The following is an 18,175-nucleotide window of genomic DNA, read 5'->3' as shown; positions in this document are numbered from 1 at the left end:
AGGATAGCTTTCTATTCCCTGGAAGGTTTTTTTTTTTTTGCTGCACTCACTAAATACACAGACACTGCTGAGGAAATGGTAACAGCAATGTGCCTGACAAAAATCAGATCTTTGCTGACAGAAAGGCTAAACTTAGAGGAACAGCCTAAAACAGACAAGCAAAGCGCAGGCAAAACAGAAGGAAAAAAAACATGCACTCACAAGAAACAAAATCTGAAGATCTACAGAGCGCCAAAAAAATGCATTGCTCACACATGGATGAAAACCTCCAGCCTGCGTGGGCTCTGGGGCAGAGGATCAAGAGTGGGAGCCTCCCGCTGCAAAACTTGACAGAAGGCTCTGAAAAGCCTAGATGGGGCCTCAAAGACAGGTTAGACACATCAGTTTACTCAAGTTATATGGCAGTCTCAACAGTAATGAAAGTTGAAATAACACAAGTGAATACAAACTAATGAAATCACCCGTTAGGTGACCACCCTTTAGGATGGAGAAAACCAGGCAAACATCACTTTAGTTTATCAGTGTGTGTCACCATAGTTTATCATCTATAGCTATAAACGATACAATCAGGGTTCAAATTAAATTAAGTCCAGCAATGGTTTCAATACTGACTTCAGAGTAAATCCGGGGTGTATCCAAGGGTCCTTCCTGCAAATTAGTAAATCAGTCCTGAACTTCCAATAGCCAACAGCGTCCTTGCAAACCAGAGGACCTGGATGGCGCTTGCAGTACCACCAGTGGGCAGGGATGTCTGGAAATACCAACGCTAATACAACATACACCAAGGTCCAGAAATCAAATCCTAAATTGGTCCTGAATCCAGCCTGCCCAGCGTCTAGGAGCACTCCATGTTCAGATCCTCTTCCAGGGTTTGTTCAGCGAAAGAGCTCTCTCAGGAGTGGGGATCGCCTGCACACAAGCACGGCTGCCAAGAGATGCTTTTACCTGCAAAGCCTGAAGCACAGCTGACAGCAGGTGAACAAATGCTCATGTTAAAGGGACACTGGGTAAGAAGATAAGGAAGGGGTACTCCAGATCCACAGGAGCTGTAACTCTTTCACTGTTCTGAAATTAATCTATTTCCTTCTCCCTGATCTACTTTGTGCTGTGCTGCTTTCTTCAAAGGCAACGGTTAAATTCCTTGCTGCTGACTCAGAAAGGAAGGCTCCTTTCAGCTGCAGTTCACAACTGCACCCTTGCAGCACCAATTACTTTCCCTAGTAAATGGATTCATTCATTAGTACAAGACTTTATTTTAAAACGCTTGCATGCTACCTCCTAGGGGTAAAAAAGTATGAAGGAGAAGTAACACAGTAACTTGAGCACCCACAGTAATGTAAGATGGAAGATAGGTGTATATCACAGCTGACTGAGGAGAGGGGACAGTGGGACACTTGCTAAGCCCCTGTTAGAAGACTGCATTCAGGAATAGAGGAATAAGCAAGCCATAAATAAAAATTAATAAATAAAACCCACCAAGAACCCTCTACTCAATGGTACTAACTCCACTATAACTGTATACATCTAATAGGCTAGTAGAGCATTGCATAAGAAGTCCGTAGGCATCTGAAATTAGAAGCTTAGCGCAGTTACAAGGATCTATTGGTCTGGGCAGAACTGCAGCCATATGAACACTTTACTAACATAAGGTGTACATTGGTTTTATGTTTGCTTGCTTTTTCTCCATTTTTTGGTGAAGAACAAGAGGTAGGGGAGTAGGGAGGAAGTCACATGAGAAGGTGTGGTGGCAGAACATAATTCCAGATGGGATATGGCCAGGACAACAGAATTTGTGCATTTTAAAGACATTACAAAGAAAGGGGAGGTACTACAGACACATGGTGGAAGCTCAAATCTCATTTCCATTCTTGAGTCACCCTTCTGTCCTCCCCCCCTGTTGTGAAATATTTGGAATATACTGTAAATATTTAAAGAAAAAAAAAAAAAAGCCCATGCAAAGAGTTCAAAACCTGTATGTTTAAATTAACCAGTACAACAAAGTCAGGAGGGCAAAGGGCTGGTAATGAAAAAATCCCAAGGATCTGGCTTTAGATCTGTGACCATCCTAGGAAGTAATTTATAGGAACGTAAAACAGAAGCTGTACTTTAGACTGAGACAGGCATCGCCTGCATCATCCTGCCTGCTTCGTTTAGCCAAAAGGCATGGAACTGTGGCAAGTTCAGACAGATCAGGGGCTTTGGTGCACTGGCATGGATATTTATATGAATCTAACTGCAGGGCTGTGGTTCGGAGTCCGGTGATCTGCATCTTCATCTGTATTGCCTGACCCAGTGTCTGAAACTTCCTGCTTTTAGAACTGCTCTGCATTTTAAGCTATTTAAAACCAGGTTCCAAGTTTTCTCCTTGCAGCAGTGCAATATTCAAGCAAAGGTTACAGTGTCCATGTACAAGGTTAGCTTTTGCCTTTTCATCCTAAATAAAAGGTGGAGTTACCTGCTGGCAAACTTCTCTGCCCTTCAGGGCAAGGCAGGGCCTCTGTCTCAAGGTGTGATTGCAAAGCATGCACTGCACTGGGAGCATTACCAGGTAGGAGCATTGGAATTTAGGGACAAATTAGGCAAAAATATTAAGATTTATACCCACAAACTGTCTACTGCTCTGAAGATTAAAGTTTATGTGAAGACAAGTCCTGTATGTTCTCACCAGCTCTAGCTTTGTCTGTTTTTTGTAATCCTTCCCAGCTCTTCTTTTCAATGATCAATTGGGATAGAATGTTTGAGTAGCCAGTCTGGCACCGTGGAGAAAACTGCTTGAAACCTGGGCAAAATTCAAAGCTTCTAGCACCACTGTGGTCAGAGATTAAATATGTACATCTCTTGGCTGCTCCTATCACCTGCCTAATGTCAGCAAGTTGGCTAACTATTGCATGCAATCTCATTTCTAACCTTAGCAGGGAATGAAGGGCTTCAGGTCTGTCCAAGTACAAAATTGGATGGGGGAGGTTAAACTGGAAATGCTGAAGAATCCTACTTTATACACACTGCCTCTTTTTTTATTGCAGCTGAACATGTATGTATGTACAGCTCTTATACTCTCCCTAAGGAATTTACTTTAGAGATGTGTTTAAATGGGATACAAAAAAATTTTACCTCTTCAGCAGTTTTCATTTACGACCTGGTAGACGCGATACCAGTTCACAGCTACTACTTAAATTATCCAGGCAACTGGAAGGAAAAAAACCAACACTGACAGTAGCACAGCTCTGGTATCAAGACAGATGCTGAATTTTGAATCAAAGCCTGACCTTTGTGGCTTGTCAAATTGTTCTGCAGAGATGCTTTTTAAAAACGCTACTTCAAAAGAAAAACACAGAAAAGAGCATCTTAAAAGAAAATAATGTAGCCATACTAAAATGAAAGCATCTAGGGAACAGGAACTGTGTGCTGGTAAAATGGACGCCATCAAGCCTGAAAACACGATGTTTCAGGCAGCAGCTGCAGAGGCTCCAGCATTAACCAGTGGAGTACCTGGCTGGGGCAGGCTGCTGGAATACAGCATTTTTGCATGCTTCTGTAATGCTAAACAAGAAAATAAATTTTAGAATACCACTAAGCCTATCATTATCTACTATATCATTTTCCATCAGAGCCCTAGAAACTGATCCTTGTTCCACAGATGTCATACAGGGTAAAATGAACCTGTATGTGATCCAAATAATTTAACCTTTTTTATTCTTTTCCTAACAAAACAGTAATATTGAATGTGAGAGCTCTGCTCATCCCTCTCACAGCTGCTTGCTGCCACCAAGGAACATGAGGCAGGAGAGAGGCTGCTGTAGTAAACACCCATATGAGCTACTGTAAAACTGAAGTCAGTGGCTTGCAACAGAATTTACTCCGTGACAACTTTTGAGTTGTCACTTCAGAAACATCACTGACTTGTCGGATTTCGGGGAAGGAGATGCATTTTCAAATTCCAGGAGAGTCTTCATAATTTCTAATTCTATACCTATTACACTTGGTGTTACTTGAACCACAGATAATGGATGTTGGCCAGATGAACGCAGAGATTTTTGGATTGCACCTTGTTCTCAAGAAGATTTGACACAGGATTTGGGGAGTCCTGGCTACTTAACAAGCGTCTGAGTTTTGGAGTTTTTTTGTGTTTTTTAAAATACAAGTTGATATAAATAAGATGTTTCAATGAATCTACATCAAGATCATACAGATTAATCAGTGATACTCCCTAAACTATGGCACCTTCAACTAAAATAATCTTAAAATCCAGATGTGTTCATCTGGTGAGTTGTCTGTTCAGAGAGGTTGTGCAGCTTTGCATCAGGGTAGCTTACTTGACTTGGGTATTTCTCTTGCCAAGATAACAGAATATGGGAACTACATCTTGTAAGTGAAAAGATATTGTGTGTTAGACAAAAGACTTTCAGTTATAGAAGATACTTACCACCATCAGTGTGACATCAGATAATTTGGATATGGGGCTGGGTTCTGTGCAGCAGGTATAAAGGCCTGGTTTGCTGATGCGTGATACCTTACTGTGACACTGCAGCTAGGCTGGCTGGTCTGGATTGCCTCAAAAAATAAGCTGTTTTCTATGAGAGTCAAAAGAAAGATTTTCCAGATCTCAATACATGCTTTGACTGATACAGCCTATTTTCTTCTATTTTAGCCTTGTGACTATAAAGCTGCTGAAAACCAAAAGGTGTTAAAATTGTTTGATCTTACCCTGTGGCTGTGATGTGTTCTGTACCTTGGGAGACTGACTATGGCTTCAGTCAAACTTCCCTTACCAAGTTTAAATGGCAAGTATTGTATCCATGTGCGCAGTGACCAAAGTCTGAGGCTGCAGACCGAGGTGCTTTTGATCCACTTCACTAAACAATCTGCTGCAAAACTGTAGCTGGATACAGATGCAAAAAAAAGTTCTAGCAATTTTTTTTTTTTTTTTTAACTCAGCCATAGCTGAAAGAGACTGTTCAATTTGAAATTAGAAGGTTCACACACTCTCTTAACCCAAAATAACTAAAAGCCTAAATTAAAGAAACCTAAATGTTTTGGTTACTATTTCTGTGCAACAGGCCTGTATTTTCAAAACCACAAGTGCTAAAACCTGTAGGTTTCCACACCTGTTGGGGCATATTAGGCCAATGAGAGTCAGTCCAAGATGATGAAATTACAGTGTTGTGTCTTAAATGGAAAGCAAAATTCTTCACCTTGGGAAGATGTGGATGCAAACTTGTATCTTCTACACAACAGCAGAGCTAGTGAAGACAAAGGCTTACTCTGCCTAAAATTAGTGGTCACTAAATATGCCTGTACAGCTTATGGGATTTCCCACGCCTCCTCGCTCAGAGCTAGGTAGTCACGCTCCCCAGTGGTGTGGTCTCGTGGACCCCCTCTCAGCCTGCTCCCCAGCGCAGCAGGATCTGCCCATCCAGCTCTAGTCAAGCAGTGAGTTGTCTCAGATACTGACGGAGACACAAGGTCTTCATCATGCAGCATCACACTAAAAACCTTCACGCTATCTCCAAGTGAGGCCGTCTTGGTGATAGGCAGAGATGAGCTGAGGTCACAGGGAGAAAGCTGACCTTTGTGGCACCCTGGCCAGAGCACTCCAGAAAAAAAAAAAAAAAAAAAATCAAAAGGAAATTATTATTCTGGACATAAAAACAGCATCATGAAACTCCAGAAGCCATCCTGGCCAGTCTACTTGCAAACAGGCATAAGGCATGGTGGAGAGGCAGCCTGGCAAACACAGAGAATAAGAAGGGTTCTGGACAGAGCAGGGTTTTTTTGTGTGTGGATTTGGTTTTTTTTTTAAAATGAAAATAAGAGCAACAGCTCAAAGAAATACTGGAGCATTCAGTCACTACTTAAAATGTTTGAGAGCTGCTTCTAGAAAACTCAAAAATAGAAGATCTGTTCAGGCTTCGCACCTTTTTCCTATCCTGACGAAGGGAAGGCAGAAACCCCCCTGGACGTGTGCTGGCTGTCAGGGACCACAACCCGGGCACCGGTCAGGCTGCCAGGACCTCTTCTAACAAGGTCAGCTGGGGAGCAGAGAAGGGGATCTTCTCCTCTTACTGCTCCTCGTTGCTTCAAACACCATTCAGGGCAGCATCTAGGCTTTGGCAGGAGATTTCTATGTTTTGAACCAAATGATTATTTTGGGGATGGGAGCCCGGCCATCCCCATGGGAAGACAGGAGCACTCCCGTGGAATTTTCCCCACCGCTTCATGCTTAGCACTTTTCTTTGGGACACGGAGTGACTGCATAAACCACCGCACTCCGGCCAGACTCTTCCCAGTAGTGCCCAGCGAAAGAACAAGAGGCAACGGGTACAAACTGAAACATGGAAAATTTCATCCTAATGTAAGAAAACACTTTTTTACTATGAGGGTGACTGACCACTGGAACAGGCTGCCCAAAGAGGCTGAGATATTAAAAACCTCAGTCCTGGACAACCAGCCCTAGCCCACCTGGTTTGGCAGGTTTTGACTACGTGACCTCCAGCAGCCTCAGCCGCTCCATGATCCTGTTATTGCAAGGGTGCTCTTTCATGAGGATTAGTCCACAATTTCCCAACTTTCACTAATACCATTTGCCAACAGCCCCACAGTTTCACGTAGGCTGAATATCTTGCTTGAGGCCACGCAGTTTAGCAGAGCTGGAAACATACCTAAGAACCCTGACCCTCAGCCTTTTGCTGAACAAGCAAAAAGGAACAGAGCTTCGCCTTTCCCGTTTCACCCAAGGTGCTCTTACTCAGGGAAGATGAAGGGCACGTGATGTGCAAAGCTGCTTTCAGAACCTCCATCCTGTGTAGGTGCACATTTCAACCTCCTGCAGGGCAATCCAACATCATCATGTCCCCGAGGTGCCACGCTTGGCCTTTTAATCAAACAGTGCAGAAGGACGAATGGGGAGAGATTCTGCACAGCTGGCAGTAGAACCTGTTAAGTCAGCAAAAGAAATATTTAAAGGAGATCACAGAACATGATTTAAAACAGTCTTTGGACGATACATTTTTATTATATAGCTTGTAATTGCCATTATAATGATGGAGGCACAGACTTAATAGGAAGTGTGAGATTACATGTCTCTAGATGTAAAGAAATATAACAACACTAAATCAGCATTCTCCAACGGCATTCGTTTCTCCATTCTTCATACCAACATTGAATAAAAAAAACAATCTCAAGTTTAAAACATTTCATTGAAAGTTCTAAGAAGAAATATAAACATAGTTTTTAATAAATAAAAATGCTTGCTTGTTTTCATTGTGTTTTGTCAACTTCACATTCTTCTTTGTATAAAATTTCAAGTGTCTACTCTTTTAAAACTTTATTGGTAAGATTCAAAGAGCAATTTTTAAAGCCTCGAGCATATGTACTTTGTTTTTTAAATAAAACATAGGTTTTATAAATAGCTAGTTACATAAAACAATAAAATAGACAAACTAGTAATACAATTTCATTTGTAACTGTATGTTTCCAAGTGATATTTTAAATTTCTGAATCCAAACTGTCTCCAACAGGAGTAACATATTTACATATTAAAACATTTACATTTGGGAAAACATTTAGCTCCTACATTGTTTCACCTGCACTGTACATTCAAACTGACAAATATTTTGGTTCTTCAACATAGAGCACCTTATATAGTATTTTAATAACAAGATAAACATTCCCTAAGTCAGTAACACACCTTTGGAGGGGGGTGTTGGACAGACAACCTATTTTCAAAGATCTGGACTCTGAATTTCTTAATCAGCTATACATTACTCAGACACACTGTGCACTATATTCAAGTTGAAAAGACAAGTCCAGACAGACTTCCCTAAAGAGGAAAACTGGATTGAGACAGACTTCCCGGGTCCGGACCACTGCTTTTTGCTGGCATCATTTCATAGAAGCCTCTTTCAGCAACATGAGAGCAATTTGCTTTCCACATGAACTAGCTCAAACAGAAGCTGTCTCGGAACCTGATAGCTGTTATAGTTAAGAAGCTTCATCTCAATTCAAGCCTAGATTTAGCACAACCACGTTACACACATTCATTCTTGGGCTAACACTGGTCTTCAGCTTAGTTATTTCTTCTCTCTAGAGTTTGATCCTGTAGCTGTACTTACAAGCTGCTATCCCCTTCCCTCTCAGCCAGCACTTTATTGTTCCTTATTCCCTGATAATCACCTCTTCATCTCATTAAGTATCCTGGTTTTGAAAAGTAGCCTTATTTTGCTGTAACTGGATCAAATGCTGTGTTTCACAGAAAATGTAAAAGTCTAGAAAAACATCTGCATGGGGAAAAAAGTTGGTGATAAAGCCAACATTCCACCATAAACATTCAACCTACGTACAATTTAGACAACAAAAGGTCTAAGACAAAGTGCTCTAAAAATCTATTTGGAAATAATTAACCAACCAGGAATTTAACCCTAAACCACTACTCCACTTCCTGCAGTAAGAGCATATCTGTCCTTTACATGCCACATACGTCATAACCAGCACCTGCAGTAGTGAAACTCCCATCCGAAAGCATGCTAGGATCTGCCTTGCGTCTTCACTGAATGATTAAAACCACCCATGAGCACAATCCAGACAAAAATAGGTAGAATACATATTTTAATACACAAAAAAAGATGTTGCTATACAAAAATGCAGTGGCCAGGCTGGAGAGGGTCCAGAGAACGGCCATGAAGATGATCAGGGGACTGGGAAGCCTGGCATGTGGGGAAAGGCTGAGAGAACTGGCTTTGTTCAGCCTTGAGAAGAGAAGCTTAGGGGAGACCTTATCACCATGTTCCAGTATTTAAAGGGTGGCTACAAAGCAGATGGAGACTCCCTTTTTACAAGGAGTCCCATGGAAAAGAAGAGGGATGATGGGTACAAGTTACTCCAGGGGAGATTCTGCTTGGACACAAGAGGAACATTTTTCACAATGAGAACAATCAGCCACTGGAATAATCACCCCAGGGAAGTGGTGGATTCCCCAACAAAGGACACTTGGAAGATTCAGCTGGACAGGCTGCTGGGCCATCTTGTCTAGACTGGGCTTTTGCCAGAAAGGTTGGACCAGGTGATCCTTGAGGTCCCTTCCAACCTGGTGTTCTATGATTCTATGACTTCTTTCACCTGCCAAGAACAACACTGAGAACGAGTGCAGATAAACAAGAAAACTGAAATCTTTGGAAACCATTTGCATGGCTGTGAAGCACTAAAAAACCATCATAATATGATCAGTCTTTAGGTAACTATCTGCTTTGTAAGAAACAGCTTTGCTGCTGAAAACTGAGAACAACATCTTATGGAATGGCTTTGCAGTAACGTACCTCACCTCAGCATTTCTTAACACTATAATATATATACATATAGCTATAATCTAATTAAAAAAAAAAAAAATCTATATTCATGTAGAGATATTAAGAACCTAAATCCTGCAACAGAAATACTTTGTTTCTAACACTAGCAGCAGCAACAAATTATGTTGTTCTCCTCACTGCAATATAACAAGTATACTGATTTACTAACATACTCATTAGCACAACTCTTCCGTTTCCATACACTGATATTTTTCCAGAAGTTCTCAGATAAAATGCAAAATCTATTTACTTATGACTTTTTACATACACAATCTATGCACTGACATCAGACTTTGAGTTAAAAACTAGAATATTACGGAGATGTCTATCATACTCCGAACTGATTATTCCTTTGCTACAAGCACAAATTTGAATTACGTTTACACCTATGGACTGTATTCCATAATGAATTCAACATTATCAAATCTAGTAATTGCTTCAGATAGCTGTCTCAGCAGAAGATTTAGAACAAGGTTTACTAAGTAACAAACAGGTAGCTACCTACTAGGTGATCAACACCTTTATTTCTCATTGAGAATATTTTTAATATTAATTAATGATCGAAACCTGCATTTTGATAGTTCAGTAACAAATGAAGACTCTTAATTCACAAAGTCTGGATCTGAGCATCCCAAGCAAATGAGGTTTGGATCAGTCTATGGAGTGGGTTCTGAACCATGCTTGGTATGCAGACACTTCAATTATCTTTACAAGCAGCTGATGTTACTGCAGTACCTGATACATAATAAATTCTTTGATGGTGTTAGATATCTGCAAAGACTGAACAGGAAAGATTTTAAAGGCAGTCTGCGTGACACCAGTCCAAACTATTCTGGTTCCTTTAAGGAGTGCTACCAGACATGGGTAGTGAGCACCAACTACACTGCTGCCTTCTTAAAAGCTCAACATTTCAGCTCATACCACATCACATTCAGATGTGGCAGGAGTTTTTGGCTTAGGAGAGGCTGGGAATGAGCAAACCTTTCAACCCATTCAACCTTCAAGCAGACAATCTCAGTAGTGGGAGTGTACCGGGGCATGAATGTCTAGAGTCAAGTGTGGGTCTGATGTTAGAAAGCAGGTAACTGGGAGGCTTTGGGTTTAAGTCTCGCAGGAATCCAGATCACAAATGATGAGATGATTTGAAGCTAGGAGTGTGAAAAACTGGAACCAGATGTTTATAGAAAGAAAAGACATTTGAGAGAAACCCTGTCTGGTAGAAGGCAGGCTATGGAAACAAGAAGGGTCTTGGAAGTTTTGAAGTAAGGCACATCTATCTGGAAACACACGAACCTTCAGTATTTTGCAGATGCAACAATTTATAGTTTTTTAACACAGCACTAAACTTGACTATGCATAAAGTAGCCTGTTATAAGGCTGAGAAATAAGTTTCTAGTTCCTTAGTTTCCTTAATTGTATTTTGACATTTTGCCAAAAAAAATGCTATACTGCAAACTTCATGGAATGGTAACATGACCCTGTTTGCCAGCATTAACAGCCCCTGCTCAGCTTTTTTTTGGTAAGTCTAGTTTTTGTTTTGTTTTTTGTTTTTTTGTTTTTTTTTTTAAAAAGCCTCTGGAAAATCACTGCAAAAAACTAGCTGTCTACATTAAAGAAGAAATACATCTGAAAAGACCTCCAGAAATGATCAATACATGCACAGACTTCTAGACAGTTGTTTTGGTTGGTTTTTCATTTTGCTTCAGGTTTTGGTTTTTTTGCTTAGCAGGGGTGAGTCTTTCATAATGCTGTGTCATCATCTTCTCCAAAATCTCCCACCAAAAGTGAATGCTTATCTGGTTCATTAAGAACTATGCTGTTCACTGAACGCTTGTCTGAAAAGAGAGAATTTATAGAGGCTCTACTGTAATTGATGATTCGGTCCATTAAGCTCAGTTTAGGAGAGCCTGTCCCAGTCTCATCAATCCCAATGTGGACACTGATTTCTGATGGGCTCTTGTGCCTCATTTGGCCATGGGCCTGGAACTCGAGTTTCTCAGAACTTGGTTTCTGGTACCTGAAGAAGGGAAAAACAAAAAATGACAGTATGTATCAGGTTGAAATACACTAAAATATGGACTGAAACTAGCCTACGTCCTGGGATCACGCACAAGCCAGAGACACTTATGATTTGGTTGATTATACGGTGGTGAAAGTTTCAGATTTTTCAAGGCTGCTATACAATCAGAAACTATTTTAGTGCTTTTTGGCCAGAACACAGAACAGGTAAAGCTGACGTGCATTGCTCAGTATTTAACTGCTTTGGTGGTGCTCAGCATCTGCAAAACACATGGGCAAAACGTATTTACTGAGAGCAGACCACTGCAGCTATCATTTGCCAGCTCTTCTACTCTCCTCCTTCTGAAACCTTGTGCGTTAACTACATAGCAAAAGGTACCACCATTCCTCCCCCCGTGCTACACTCTCCTGCCTGCTGAGTAAGGAACAGTAACGCAGTGACAAATGCAGTAGCTTCATTTACTTACTGCAACAACCCTCAGTGGCAGTGTGGTGTTTATAGCTGCACTGTCTCAGAAGCCAGCATGTCCTGACAAGATTTCTCACAAATACACAAAGGCCACTAAGGAATTTTCCATTCCCAACACACTTCCGATCTGTACATTTCTCTTCACATTAGAAATGACATTTTTAAACACTACTGTCTGAAGCAGTTTGGACCAAATGACTCCTCAAGCAAGAACAAAACCAATTGCTGCTAAACAGGGACCTGCCTGTACTGTTTTTCAAAAAGCTTTGAAACCTGTCATAGTTCCAACACTTATTTTCTGCCACTGAAAGTGAAAGACCTGAGCTCCAAATCCAAACTGTGAACTACAAAATTGTTGATGCTCACATCTTTAACAGCAAAGAAGAAAGCACAACAGAAACAGAGGAGGCAGCCATTGCTGCAGATCCCATCCAGGGCTGCAAAACCAAACCAATGGGCAGGAAGACACCTAGAAAAATAAGACAGCAGTAAGTTCAGAGCAGGAACACAGCATTATTCATATAGTAACACATACAATTTCACATGGACTGTCTAATTGAAGTTGTATTTCAATAGTTAATAAACTGGATTTATTTAACAGATAAATATTTGTGTTTTATCTGAGCGAGAACCTACAGATGAATACAGCTAGATGTGTCATTCATGCAGTCTGAAATTCAAAGGTAGGCATGACTTGCCTGCCCTGCAGTAAACTGCTTATTCACTGGATCAAGCTCATTCAATAAACCTTTTATCTTATTTTGATGTGCTGATCATAGCCATAATAATCATAACGTGGGAGGAGGACAGCTCACAAATATACCACTGCAGTGTCCCCAGGAAGAGAACTCAGCAGTTACTGACAATCAGAAATAAAGAAAATGAATACTCTTCCACACAATAGTAAATTACTGCAATCTTCTAATCACTAAACACAATCTTATTACTGAAGGGAACATTCACATACCAGCAGCTATGGGAACTCCAATGAGATTATAAATCAGAGCAAAGACAAAGTTGATACGGATCCTTTTCACAGTTTTCCTTGATAAATCTATACTTGCTACCACATCCATCAAATCATCCTGCAAATTAACACGTTTATTGGAAGTCAAAAAGAGACAAAAAACGCCATACATGTACTGTCATCATACTATTTCAAAACTAACTACTGTACATTGGATGTAACGGACTATATGTAGTAAGTATTCTGTAGGCTGCTCTAGTTTGTCTGCTATAGAGCCCATACATTCAGTACCAATTTCATTCCAGATGTCATTGTAATACAAATAACATGTACAGCACCACACAGTCCAGATCTGGACACTGAGCATGATTTCTGTCATGGTGTTATTGGTATGTAGGAAGAAGTGACTACAACCTTGGAGGTACTGTGGTACGTTACTGAAATAGAGTTTATGTTAACCAAAGGTCAGGTCACTTTTTCCTCCTTTGCCCCCTCTCAAACTTTAATTACCCCAAAATCTTTAGTGCCCAGAAAACGGGGAAGTTTCCTTCATAGAGTAATTACCACTACACTAAACAAACATGATGAAGACAATCTCTTCTCTGCTCCAGTTCTCCCGGCTTATGAAGGCTGTACACCTCAGCAGTGGTCTGAATCATTCAAGACATCCCGGGCCTTCTAACCCTTCTTATCTCATTTTAACGAGGCGTTCTTATTTCTTACCCTAATTAGAACCACATCAGCTGCCTCAATGGCTACATCAGTGCCTGTGCCAATAGCAATTCCCACATTGGCCATAGCAAGAGCTGGGGAGTCATTGATACCATCTCCAACCATGGCCACCCGTTTTCCTTCGTCTTGTAACTGTTTCACTTTGGCTACTTTGTGGGAGGGAAGAACCTCTGCGAACACCTTGGTGATGCCAACCTAGAGAGAGAAAGTACAAAACTGTCTTGTAGCTTTTCTACTAGCTAGCAGAGCTTCTACCTTTAATAGTACGAGCAGGAAGGTTGAAACCCATGTTACCATTCATGAGTTAAAGACCAAACCCATCTGATATGTAAACAGCTCTGAATTCAAAGTTGATGCTGCTTTCGTTCGAAAAGGCTTCTTTCATTCCCCCCCTTACACTGAGTTTGTTCATGTTACCATTTTTCACACTAGACCAGTTCTATGTCAGCCACAAGCAGTACCAACATGACACAATGGGTCTCCAGTGAGCGGGCTGTAGCAAGCTTCAAACCCAAGCACAAGCACAACAGCTTACCTGAGAGGCAATAGATCTTGCTGTTTTGCTGTTGTCACCAGTCATTAGGACAACTTCTAATCCCATACTTTTCAAAGTGTAGACTGCCAGCTCAGCTTCTGGTTTCACAGTATCAGCAATAGCTATCAAGCCACAAAGCACTCCTAAAAGAGCAGAAAGAAATAATGTGTTTGTAATAAAAGATCTTTATTGCTTTAGGAAAAAAAACAACTTTTTTTTTCCCAGTGAGATCAATTCCAGAAACAGCAATACCAACAGTAAAAAGCAGAATGAGAACAGATATCAGGACAGCAGTGTTTGAGGCAATACAGAGCACGGACTGTCCAACAATCAAGAAATTCCTTTTTTCTCTACTTTCTTCCCCTTTGCTCTCTTTGAAGTTCTTGCATTATGTCCAACTCTCCTGTCAACTAATAAAGGCAGGAACAGGCCTTTCTCAATGTGAGTACTATAAAACCAGTTAATGATCTCTTTTCTGCTTCAGGTGTAACTGCTATAACATTACTACTTATTACTTTCGATTTAAATAGTGACAAATCAACCTCTGAACAATAAAAAGACAGCATGGAACTCACCATCAACAGCTGCTAAAACTGCTGTACGACCTCTCCGCTCATGGTCTGTCATGGCTTTATCAACTTCATTTTTAACAAGGAGGCCGTTTCTATTCATCCATTCCCGGTTCCCAATGAGAACAGAGTATTTTTGAGAAGTCACAGTAGCTGAGGGAAGAAAATACAATCCTGCCATCATATGGATAACCAGGAAGCTTCCCTCCAGCAAATCCTACCCAGGTTCTTCCAGTATTCACTGAAATGTCATTACAGACAATCCAAACAGGAAGTCTTTCTTAATACTTTCTGCCCTGCCAATCTTTTCGTGTGTTCTTGACAGGAAAGACATCAACATTTCTTCAGTAATGGGTAGTTACCATTTCAGTGAACCAAGAATCACAGGTCAAAGGACCGTAAAGGATCAAGTCCCTTTCTCAGCGCTTCTAATTTATAGGTAACAGCCCAATATAGTTGAAACATCTAACAATGAGCTGTTTTTGATTGAAACCAGTCAGTTGTGCAAAGATATATATTTTGGCTAGCAAATAGTAACTTGGGATGAAGCAAAGTAAAAACAGAGAGAGCTGAAAGACAATTCCTATGAGATTTTCCCGCCTCATATTCCAATGTAACTTCAAATTGTATTTAATCAAAATGTCCTGAGTGATGTGTGAGCATGAAATAAACTAGCGACCAACTATTTCACGTGTGCCTTGATGTAAGCCTGGTTCTCCAGGGCAGAAAAAAAGTGACGTCACTCTTAAAGATCCTAAAGACACAAAAGCAAAAAGTATCTATTTTATTCTATAAACCAGAGTTAGCTTACTTGGTAGTTCAGCATCAATAATCAAAGGAGACTGCACCGATTCATCCATATTTTCCTCAATTTTCACAAGTGTCACATTTTTAATATTGTTTTCTTCAACCATTTTGTTTTTCCTGTAGAGTAATGCTTCAATATTGGTGACTTTACAACTAATGCCGCAGCCTGGAACTACCTGGAAATCTGTACACGTCCCAAGGGTTTCTGAGTCCAATTCCTAAAGAAAAAGGATGCAAACTGAGAAAATTTTTAAATGTACAAGAGCATACCACATTTACAAACCCCACAAAATAGTTAGTTTGACTGCAGTTTAACAGGAGCAAAGAAATATTCAATTAATCATCAAAACGTAAGTTTGAGTGTCCAGTGCATCTGACATGGTATTAGGTGATTTATGTAGCTCCACAATTTTCAACTTTCCCAACTGAATACATCAATTATTTTCTAAATAGCACAAGGCTATTCATACACATTAAGTACTGCAAGAGAGGTTCTTCAATAACAAAAACTACTCTTGTTCTATATAAAAAAAAAACCTTACCTTTTTGCAGTATTTTGTTATTGCTACTCCAAGAGGATGCTCGCTATTACTCTCTGCAGTCCCCACTATCGCCAGCATTTTATTTCGTGGCAGTTGACTGCTCTCCACTAGAAACTTCACCTGCATCACTTCTGGAGTCCCATGAGTAATAGTACCTGTTTTGTCAAATACAACCACCTTCACCTGCAGCAAAACAGGAGGACTTCATTCAGTGAACAAAGCTTTCACGTATAGCTTCCTCAGAAAACCACCCAACCAAACCGAACTACCATGTACTGATCCTACATCACTTACACGTACCGCTGCACACGCAGTGATCTGCTGAGACAGCAGTTGGCAAAACGCCACCGACATCAGCCTTTAAAGTTCTTGTAACAATAACCTACGTCCTTTACCTTATGGGCCATCTCTAGTGGCTCCCCTCCTTTGATCAGGATGCCGTTCTGCGCTCCCACACCAGTACCAACCATCACAGCTGTCGGGGTGGCTAATCCCAGAGAACAGGGGCACGCAATACACAACACTGTGATAGAGGCTTGGAAAGCAAAGCGGATTATCACTTCGGCTGCAGAAATGCTCTTATTGTAACCCTAGTGACAGAAGTTTATTTTAGTAATAGGAGAAATGGAACAATGGAACAATGTATTCAACTACACATTGGCTGTGATGTTAAAAATATCTGCAAATATACAAGGTAAACTATTAATATTAAGAAGTAAAGCACAGGAAAAGGATTCAAAGCTAAGATTAATGACTAAACTAATGACTAACTAATGACTAAGTTCTGTTCTATACTGCATATACCCATGACCTGTTTTATTTACAGGACATTTTCATAAATAAGGTACCACATGCTATGACAACTCTTTTACACTGCAATGTAATGAAATAAAAGACACTATCAACAATATACACAATAACAAAGAAAAAAGATTTGAAGATGGCTTTCCTGGAAACTAATAAATTCTAATCAGAAATAGTCATGAACCAAGAAAACTGATCTAAGCAACCCTAAGGTACAAATTAGGACCCTGATCCTCCTGTAGCATCGGTAATGAAGATGAATTCCACTGATCATAAAGAAGAATTTACACAGAGCTGTGCTAACAAAACTAGATGCAGAATTGCAGCTTGTGACATAAGGGGCTTCTTTTGCCCACAGAGAAGGAATAGAAATTGGGAAATTTTGATGTTTAGTACTTACTTTTTTAAATTAACTTTTTTTTTTTTTTTTTTTTTAATACTAACCTTCAGGAGTTGATTAATTACTGCAGATTCTCTTTAAGTATTAATGTAGGAGTGAGAGAGTATAAAAAGTGTAATATGAAAAATATAATAACAATAAGCATAGTAAAAAATATAGTATCTATCGTCAGCAACTGCCAGTATGGATAATTCAGAAAACAAACCACGGCAGTCTAACAGACTTGTAGGCTAACTATTTTTTAAGCATTTCAGAAGGTGTTTAAGGAGACTTACTTACCATAAAGTATTTTTCTACTATTTCAAAATCCACAAAGCCGATTATAATCCAGGCAAAAAGAGTAACCACAGAGACAGCCACAATAGAAGGAACGAAGTAGCCACTAAGTTTGTCTGCAAATTGCTGGATAGGAGCCTAGGAAGGAGAAACACGTCAGCTCCAGCAACATTATGTTTGCTCTCTTCTATGCCTTCAGACATAGATAAAAATCACAGCTTCCTTTTGCAGCACATTTGGCATACTACACTTTATAATTACATGTTTACTTAATCTGACGATGAGATCTGGAACAGTAGACCGTATCAAAGTTCTTACTCAGCAAGATATTTCATTATGCAACTGCAATTTAAATCTGAACAGTCCTAAGCACTCTTCAACTGATTAGGTATGCCGATGCCTAAATGATAAGACAGAACTCAAATGCTTAACTTGCTGATACCCTACCTTTGAGGTCTGGGCCTCCTCCACAAGTTTAACAATCTGGGAAAGAGTTGTATCAGCTCCAACATGGGTTGCTGAAATCAGTAGTGATCCATTCTGATTAATAGAACCTGCAATAACTGTATTGCCAGGTTTTTTAGTCACGGGCATCGCTTCACCTACAACAACAGATATCAAGGTACATTTTGCAGAATTATTATAATAGCTACCAACTCCCAACATGCAATTAAAAGAGCGAGGAGAACCTCAGCTTCAACTTGTCTTCTTCAG

General features: G+C 40.2%; 1 protein-coding gene and 1 long non-coding RNA gene across 6 annotated transcripts in view; both read right to left on the bottom strand.

Annotated features, from left to right (window-relative positions):
- Positions 1–509: 509 nt before the first annotated feature.
- On the bottom strand, positions 510–3,372 carry LOC116959283. Its single transcript, XR_004405768.2, has 2 exons — positions 3,112–3,372; positions 510–954 (listed from the first exon to the last, which is right to left on the bottom strand). It is a non-coding gene; the product is annotated as an uncharacterized LOC116959283 (long non-coding RNA).
- Positions 3,373–9,005: 5,633 nt separating this feature from the next.
- Positions 9,006–18,175, bottom strand: part of ATP7A (ATPase copper transporting alpha) — a 28,618-nt gene continuing 19,448 nt past the window's right edge. For all 5 annotated transcript variants that reach the window (XM_032983426.2, XM_032983424.2, XM_032983425.2 and 2 more), the window contains exons 13-23: positions 17,909–18,063; positions 17,465–17,599; positions 16,377–16,571; positions 15,982–16,164; positions 15,444–15,657; positions 14,639–14,785; positions 14,064–14,206; positions 13,520–13,723; positions 12,797–12,914; positions 12,196–12,298; positions 9,006–11,358 (exon numbers count right to left, since the gene is read on the bottom strand). In XM_032983426.2, coding sequence (XP_032839317.2) covers positions 11,082–11,358; positions 12,196–12,298; positions 12,797–12,914; positions 13,520–13,723; positions 14,064–14,206; positions 14,639–14,785; positions 15,444–15,657; positions 15,982–16,164; positions 16,377–16,571; positions 17,465–17,599; positions 17,909–18,063 — 1,874 coding nt within the window. In that variant the 3' untranslated portion in view covers positions 9,006–11,081. The remainder of the gene's footprint in view (positions 11,359–12,195; positions 12,299–12,796; positions 12,915–13,519; positions 13,724–14,063; positions 14,207–14,638; positions 14,786–15,443; positions 15,658–15,981; positions 16,165–16,376; positions 16,572–17,464; positions 17,600–17,908; positions 18,064–18,175) is intronic.

Source organism: Tyto alba, unplaced genomic scaffold, assembly GCF_018691265.1.
Source record: "Tyto alba isolate M040663 unplaced genomic scaffold, T.alba_DEE_v4.0 Super-Scaffold_5, whole genome shotgun sequence".
Classification (NCBI taxonomy): Eukaryota; Metazoa; Chordata; class Aves; order Strigiformes; family Tytonidae; genus Tyto; species Tyto alba.
Note: the sequence above shows the minus strand (reverse complement) of the source record. Positions and strands in the feature narration are given on the sequence as shown.